The following is an 8,092-nucleotide window of genomic DNA, read 5'->3' as shown; positions in this document are numbered from 1 at the left end:
TTCATGCCCATGCTGCGATCGGAATGCCGTGGGTTCTGGGATCGAATGATGCTGCGACTCCGTCTCGGCCGCTTTCAAGTCCCGGAGCTGACTTTCTTCTGAGCTGTCCATGATTCGCTCCGCGGGACTTCCGAGTAAACTTTTGTCCTCTTTGCATTCCAGACGGAATCGGCAGAGGAAGCACCGCCCCGACGGAAAATGGGGATTCCGGGCACAATTCGTCGGGTGGCCTCCCATTCTGAGATTGAGCCCTTGTCCGGTATTCACGATACCCGAACCCCGTGACCACTCTTGAAGTTCCCCAGCCCACTCGGATTTGCTCTAGAATTCGGGTTCCTGCCCAGCTCCCGATTCAGCTCGAGAGCTTCTTGGCAAATGAGTTGACCCGAGAGGGGGAGTTTTAGACTCCGTGCCTACGAAAACCACCGTGCAGCACCGCCTCGAGAACTTCATCCTTGGCGGTCTTCATTGCCTTCGCGCTCGATGATGCTTCTCGCGCTCGGTTGCAGCCTCACGGGATTCCTTGATATTTCTGTTCACCTCACTCAGTTACGGTGCTCCCGTCGACACCGAATCTCTCGACCAGAGATGCTTGAGCTGCCCCGCCCTCGAACGATCGGAGGAGATATCTCTTCTTCGCTAGAGTGTCAAAACTTTTCTGGTTCTTCTTTCCGACATGCTCACTTCCCGATCTCACGGAGTCGCGGCGCTCAGCGGTGAACTCCAAGCGGAGGGCTACGACTCGCAGAAACACTCGGCTCCAGGATTTCACGGGCAGCGACGCTCAGCTCGGTAGGTTCTTGCGTACTGCCCGTAGCCGTCGCGCCACTCGACTCATGGGTGGCCTCGTCGGCACGATGCAACAGGGAGAGCGACAGATGGGTGATGTAATTGAGCTCGGGAGTGTTTCCATGGAATGAGGATCTGTTGGATGATATAATCGATTCGGGAAGGTCTTAATGACATGAGGAGAACAGGATGATATCGGAGTCTGATATCAAGGCTTCCCGACACGACTTGGACCATGTATGTAATCGAATCTTAACGGTGGCTGCTCCGATCAAGGAATCGAAGTATACCCCCGCTCGAATTTGCGTCCGCTCGAATACGTTTACATTCAATCGTGACTTCCTCGCCGGAGCCGTGGCCACTCCCGAATCTCCGTCGGACGCTAGACGCTTCGGTCGTTCCGCGAGAACTCCCTCGTCCCCGATGAGATCGAGACAAGCACCAGCCGCGCTCTGTCAGACGACCGCCCGTATTGACTCGCTATGCGTTCATTCGTAGTCGCTTTCGTATTGGCGCTCTCTTCAGCACTCTGTCGAAGAAGTACCCCGAGACGACGACGACGACGAGATACGACCGTTCACAGCGCTTCAGCTGAAAGTGTCTGTCAAATGTTTTCCGCCTGAATTGCTAAAGTCGACCGAGAAGACTTGAAAGTTTCGAAAATGGATTTCTCCCGCCGACGTAACAAGTCGAAGATGGAGGGGCCATCCTCGTGAGTAACGAGAAATTCGAATGCCTAGAGTAACTCACACAGATACACAGTTGCGAGAGTAGAATCGTAGATCGATCCGGTCTAAAATCTCTTTTCGGTATTCAGAACCCTCATCGATGTCTCGGCGCGAGATGTCAACATCACAGTATTTTGTGACAGCGGTGAGAAGACCGACCGGATAAAAGAAGCTTTCGAGGCATTCCAAGACGTCGGGGAGACGATGTGGATGAGTTTGGAGGAAATTAAAGAATTCTCTCGACCTGCAAACTATGTCTGTGATCCCTTCGAAGGTGAATACGCTGAAACAAAAATAATAAAGACGTCGCTCGACGGATGAACGCGAGGGAGAAGTAATGATTCCAGAGCGACGTTCCTCATTCGATCCCTCGATTTCAGGAGAGCTTTTCGAACACCTGCGGAGCCGTCAACTGCCAGTGTACGGTCCCCTGGTCATACTCCGCTGCCTCCGTGACAAAAGACCCTTACCATTAGCGCCGCGACCTGTGTTCTCTCAGGCGATGAAAGACGTTGTTGTGACGTTCTCTTCGGTGGCACCAGAGGGGAGACTGAGGCTCGCGCAGAGGGTCGAGTTCATGGGTGGTCGAGTCGAAGCTCCTCTGAACAACACGGTGACCCACGTTGTCTGCGGTGAGTCCTCATGGAGCATCCACGTTATCTCACGACCAGGACAGTTGTTGTCTCCTCATAGAAGTTCGGCCTGTCTAGGATTCAACGATTTTTCATCTTCCAGATGAGGTGGGCTCGAAGAAATATATAGTTGGCTCCTTGAGAGGACTCGCTCTCCAAACAACAGCTTGGATCGATGCTGTTTGGGATAGAGTTCAACACGAACTGAAACATGCGATCTCCGTTGCGGATGAATACAAGACACAGATCTTCGCCAACTTAGCCATCACATCGTCGGGACTCGACGAGGTCGAAAAGGAGAGAATGAAGACGCTGGTGTCCCAGAATGGCGGAACGTACACTGGGAAACTCACGAAGGCGAACACGCATCTCGTAGGTTGAAAGTTCATGCCGATGTCGAGCCTGGATGTTTCCTCCTTCTCGAATCCAGTGAAGAAGCCGGCAGGAAACTCTACCATTTATCCACATTTTCAGATCATCAAAGAACCGACCGGAGCGAAGTACCGAGCTGCGGTGTCGTGGCAATTGCACGTTGTGACTCCGGATTGGGTGAATGATTCGTTGGAGAAAGGGTTCATGATCGATCCGACTCAGTACTTATTATCAGATTCCGGAGCGGCGTCTTCCAGCACTCCAATGAATTGCAGTATTTCGTCTGTTGCTTCAACCGTTGCGGGCTCGAGGTTCGTCGTTCGCGAAATTCCCATTTATTCTTTCAACTCTTAGAGGGATCCAGGAATTATGCATCTCCTCTCAATCGATTTTCTGATTCCCGAGTGTTCTAACAGGTCGGTTCTATCCGAAAGAACGAATCACGTGGACCCCATGTATAGCGAGGTTCTCAAGCTCACAAAAGAAGATATGGCGTCAGCGGCACAATTCCTCGACGGTTGTGCTGTCCATGTGTATGGCATCAGGGAGAAGGTTTTCCTCGAGCGTCTCGAACAAATCATCAACCAAGCCGGGGGACATCGGGAGGACACATTCAACGATGGCGTGACACATGTGATCACTTTGTGAGTCACTTTCCGTCGATTCGTCGGCTTCATATCTTGAGATTATTACCAGATTTCATCCGACCGAGATCTCGTCCACCTAATTCGGAGTCCCTCTCCGCTATGAATCTCTCAGACCATCCGCTTCCGGTTTGCTCGAGCTACAGAAGACGATCGAGAACTCGTTCGCAAGCCCGGCCGTCGTCCTGCCGAGTTGGCTGGCCGCCTGCGTCCGCCGGAAAACGCTCGTCCCCGCGGGACAATACGCCTGTCCGGGCTTCGACCCCCCACCCGAAGAGGAGCTCACTTGTGTCACCAGTTTCGCCAGCGTCGGATCCGTGAAAGAACAGAAGGGATGCTTGATTGATAAGAATTTCTGCCTCACGGAAGGTGAAGATCGACTCCGGCTGGTTTTATATTCAAATGAATAATGTCACGCTGTCTGGCGTAATGAGAATAAGTTCCCCCGTGACGATCGTCCTGGGTCTGGCGATTTCACCGATTCGGAACGCTTATGATTCATTGTCGACAATATCCCGATGAGAAGTTCCATATAGATCAAGTCCACATTCATTTGTTTCAGAGCTTCGAAAAATGTACCTGAATGTCGTCCACGATCTACCCGCTCTGCGGGAAGGCATTGAAGCCCTCGGTGGTCGTCTGGTCGACTCCGCCGACGAGCAGGGAACCACCTTCGCGGTCTATCCATTGATGGTCTCCGGGAGCGAAGTGAAGCCAAACGCGATCACGTTACTGCACCTGGAGACTGTTGTAAATCAGAAACGATGGATCTCTCCGAGCGAAAGTTTATTCTACTCCGTCGTCTACGCACCTAAAGCTGACCTCCCGAACGCTTTCCTCAAAGACGTAGTTGTGACTCCCACTGGTGAGCTGGACCGACCGGGAACGACCTCCCCATATTATTGCAAGGAAGGTTTCAACGAGGATAGCTTGAAAATATGATCAATCTATCTTTTCAAGGCTTCACGGAACACGAGGTGGCCAGCATGACCAAGGTGCTTTCCTTGTTCAGTGGGACGCTCCAGGCATCGATGGTCAAGACGAGTAAGCCAGAGAAAAAATTGACGGGAACAACCCATCTTATCTGTGCGACTGAGAATCCCAATAGCAAACTTGAAGCGGCAAAAAAATGGAAAGTCCCCGCTGTTTCGGTAAGAGGAAGATGATCCTTCTCCCAATAAAATTCATTGCTGTGACGGATATCTCGCTCAGATTCTCAATGCCTGGCTGAAATCGTAATATCTCTGAAATCATTGCAGCTGACTTGGCTCATAGCCTGCGCTCGCGAAGGTCGGAAGGTCAGCGTTAAAGAGCACCTGATCGAGAAGAAACAGTGGGACACTCTGCCCGAAGACAAAAGGCGGGCGTCACCGAAGAAATCCGCTTGTGACACCCCTCTTGACCATAGGAAGAAACCTATAGAACTGGGAACGTCCCAGATAACGTCCGAGATCCAGGAGAAACCCCAGTCCGCCACCCCGAACAGCGCGCGGCTGTCCATGGGCGCCGCACAAACGCCAGTGCTCTCGTCACAGCGGATGAGGGAGATCTACGAAGAGGCATCGAGGTTCAAGACCCCGAAAACATCAGCGGTCTCGGATGTCGACTCGCCAGGCGTGCCTCGCATAGGATCCGAACGAATTCAGGAGATGATCCGCAATATCCAAGAGTCCCCGCATCCGTATGAGGTTCCCGAAGCTTCGTTTGACGAAAAAAATTCCCAAGCCGTCAGCGGTGAGAAATTCCCCCCATTCGGCGGCGTCCTGTTTCTGTCGTCCCGTGGAGCAACATTCCAAACCATTCCAGAAAGCCTCGCAGCTCCTTTCGAGTTCCCGCGATTCATTCCATGTTCATCATCGTTTACATTCCGATAAACTGATGAGGAATCTTCCCGTTTTGTAGCGAAAACAGCGCTCGCCAAAGGGCGACCCTTGGACGGCGTTGTGGTTCTTCTGGACGAAGAGAGTGTTGGGCCGTTGTCGTTCGAATTGAAGATGTCGATCGAGAGGCTCGGCGGCTGGGTTTGTCACACCATAGAGAGATGCTCCGTCGTCGTCAGCGGGGGCAGAACGAGCGACAACTCGCGAGCCATGACGATACGGGCGCAGCGGCTCGAGAAACCCATTGTGGGCGTAGAATGGATTTACGCGGCAATCGATACGATGGAGCTCCCGAAATACGAGGACTTCCCCACCGATTACGAGGCACAAAAGGGAAAATACATAAGGTCGAAATCGGTGAGTTGGAGCGGATTCGCATTTTTTGCGAACATACATTTAAATGCTCCCGGGTCGGCGAGGAAACCGAATGATTGACTTAGGCTGTACTATAACTTGCAGTTTAAAGATTACGAGGAGCGGCTGAACGACTCGGATCTGGATAATTCCAAAACCAAAATCGCAGCAGAGGTATGTTGACGTAATTCCAGGTCTGAATTCCTGCGGGAAATTCCCATGGGAAACCGACCCTTGAAGAAAACTTCCGAACGCAAGTTGAGTCTATTCCTCATTCTCCTAGAGAGCGACCCCGACTCCGCCGAAGGACGATACTGGCATGACCGTGTCGGAGGAACCCTCTATGACTCCACTGATGCGGTCCTCGACATTGCGACGACACTCTTCCGCTTCAAACGCAAGTACACCGACGATCCCGGCCACACCACTGGCGAGTGCCAGTAATAAGGTCGCCAAAGACCCACTACAGGATCTCATCTCTTCCGCTCGGCGTACATCGGTCAGCGTGAGCCACAATAGAGTTTCGAAAGTCATCGAAGAAGAACCGAGGTCTTTACTGAGGAAGTCACAGATGGGACTCCTCAATCAAGATTCGTCCGGGAGCGTTCTGGCAGACATAGAAACGCAACCTGAAGACGGTGAGCAGAAATAGTGGTTTTGACTGATCCGAGGCCCGATGTCGGAACTCTTCATCGTAGTACATATATGAGCTCATCCAGCTCGCAAATGATGGCCTTAATATTTCTCAAGGGATTACCTACGGAGGGAAGATGGGCATCCCGACATCTACGCAGCTCCTCAACACGACAAGCGACGAACCAGTGGACCCGAATTTCGGAGATCTATCGATCGTGAGTTCTGCGAGAAGGCATGGCATGAATTGCGATTCAATGACCTGAAGAGGCGGGGCCCGGGATCGTATGCTCGATCCTCTCGATCGCCCTGCAATCCTGCTCGGGAGGTCCATGAAATCGAAATTGTTCTCCTCAGGTCAAACAACGCGGTGACTACCTCGATTCCCCCGAAAGGACTCCCAAACGCTCTTGGGAAGAAGGTGATGCAGGGAATGCAGGCAAACGTTTCAAGAAGAATGCTGTATCGCCGAAGAAGCCTACTGGCAGATCGATCTCTGGCGAGAAAATCTTCGTTTTGTACCACTTGGACGATGAAACGTGAGCCGCGACATCTCCCTGATCTTGACCTCCCGATTTATCTGGGAATTCTTGAGGTGACATCATTTCGGGTTGTCGGCGTCGGGTCGACGCGACCGACGATGTATTTTCCCGGACGACCGACTTACCAGTTTCCCGTAATTTTTCAGGACGACGAGACTCCGGGAAATTATTGTCTCATTGGGCGGATCTGTCATCGAAGATCTCTCCTCTGACACCTTCTCGGAGAACTCATCTCATAAAGACCCTTTGATGATAATCGATCCCGAAAACAGTAGAGTTTTCAAGAAGAAGTCGGTGCTTCAACAATTGGCTTCGGGCGGTTGGATATTGGAGCCGCGATTTTTGGAAGATAGCGAGGTTGAAGGACATTTTCTCAAAGAAGATGACTACGTTGTGGGAGTCGGTTCGAAGAGCAGCAAACTCAACGATGGTCGTTTCGCGTGCTGGCTAAGATGGAGAAAACTCCGCTTGGAGCGAGGCACCGGCGCGTTCGATGGTTGGAAGGTGGTTTTGTTCAGCGCTTCCGCCGAACGCGAGAAAGGACATCGGACTCTACTCACGGCTGGCGGTGCGACGGTTCTCACAGAAGACAAACTGGCTGACGCAACGCACGTGTTCCTCGCCAAGGGAGACTCGGCGACCGCTCATCGAGTGCGCACAAAGGTTTCCGCTGACGCTAAGGTCTTGGCGAACGAGTACATGCTGCACTACCTGTCTAATGCTGAGGTGAGTCACGGGAAGGAAGGTTTGCCGATAAGTCACTTGTGATCCTTCAGTACGAACTCTCGACCTATTCTGATTCTTCGGCGGATAGTCCGCATTAGTACCTACTCACGATTCCGCACCATCGATGCCTCTCCGCAGGTGAACCCCGAACAATTCTCAATCCGATGAGATCGCGAGAGGCCAGATGCAGATTGCCGGATACTCTTGTACATAAAATGAACAATGACTTCGTCTGGAGCATGATAGTGATTGTAGATTCAGATCAGCGAATATGGATCAAAGAAAACAGATGACTTCTCTAGAATCGATGGCGTCTTCATTCGACGAGGCTCGCCTCTTGCTAATTGCCTATTCAACGAACTTTCCCCTTCCCCCTGTTTCCAAGGAACGGGTGAACTCATGTCAGCATATCCCGGGCAGGGACTGAAATAAGACGGAAAATAATCATCATTTCATCATTATTACATTTTCTCTTCGATCTCCGGCTCTATTGTTGTCGAAAACGATGCTTCCGAGAAGCATCGCAGAGGTCCACGCCCGGTGTCCGGATGAAGATCGCCAGATCATTGGTTCCTGATTTTCTCGTTCAAGCTTATGTTTCGGTGCCGAACATTGCTCGAAAGGTCCTCTACGCTGACCGTAGCAGTAGATTCAAAATGGTCGTGTGCTTCCTGCACACGGTATACCATCTTGTCAGAGCGTGGCGTTCCTGCACGAGCTTGACATTCGTGCCCGAAAAATGGCGGGACGATACGATCGATCAGCTCAGGATCGCCTTTCTCTCGACGAGAA

At 51.8% G+C, this 8,092-nt stretch overlaps 1 protein-coding gene across 1 annotated transcript; it reads left to right on the top strand.

Moving 5' to 3' along the window:
* The first annotated feature begins 1,451 nt into the window (after nt 1-1,451).
* Nucleotides 1,452-7,601, top strand: mus101 (mutagen-sensitive 101). Its single transcript, XM_029111840.1, has 17 exons — nt 1,452-1,501; nt 1,607-1,791; nt 1,898-2,149; nt 2,253-2,521; nt 2,624-2,832; nt 2,938-3,165; nt 3,281-3,534; nt 3,728-4,030; nt 4,126-4,316; nt 4,425-4,899; nt 5,068-5,402; nt 5,505-5,573; nt 5,683-6,037; nt 6,150-6,250; nt 6,390-6,571; nt 6,721-7,300; nt 7,439-7,601. Exons 1-17 carry the CDS (start codon nt 1,452-1,454, stop codon nt 7,466-7,468), a joined length of 4,068 nt encoding a protein of 1,355 aa, XP_028967673.1. The 3' UTR covers nt 7,469-7,601.
* Nucleotides 7,602-8,092: the final 491 nt, after the last annotated feature.

Source organism: Galendromus occidentalis, unplaced genomic scaffold, assembly GCF_000255335.2.
Source record: "Galendromus occidentalis unplaced genomic scaffold, Mocc_1.1 scf7180000077474, whole genome shotgun sequence".
Taxonomy (NCBI): Eukaryota; Metazoa; Arthropoda; class Arachnida; order Mesostigmata; family Phytoseiidae; genus Galendromus; species Galendromus occidentalis.
Note: the sequence above shows the minus strand (reverse complement) of the source record. Positions and strands in the feature narration are given on the sequence as shown.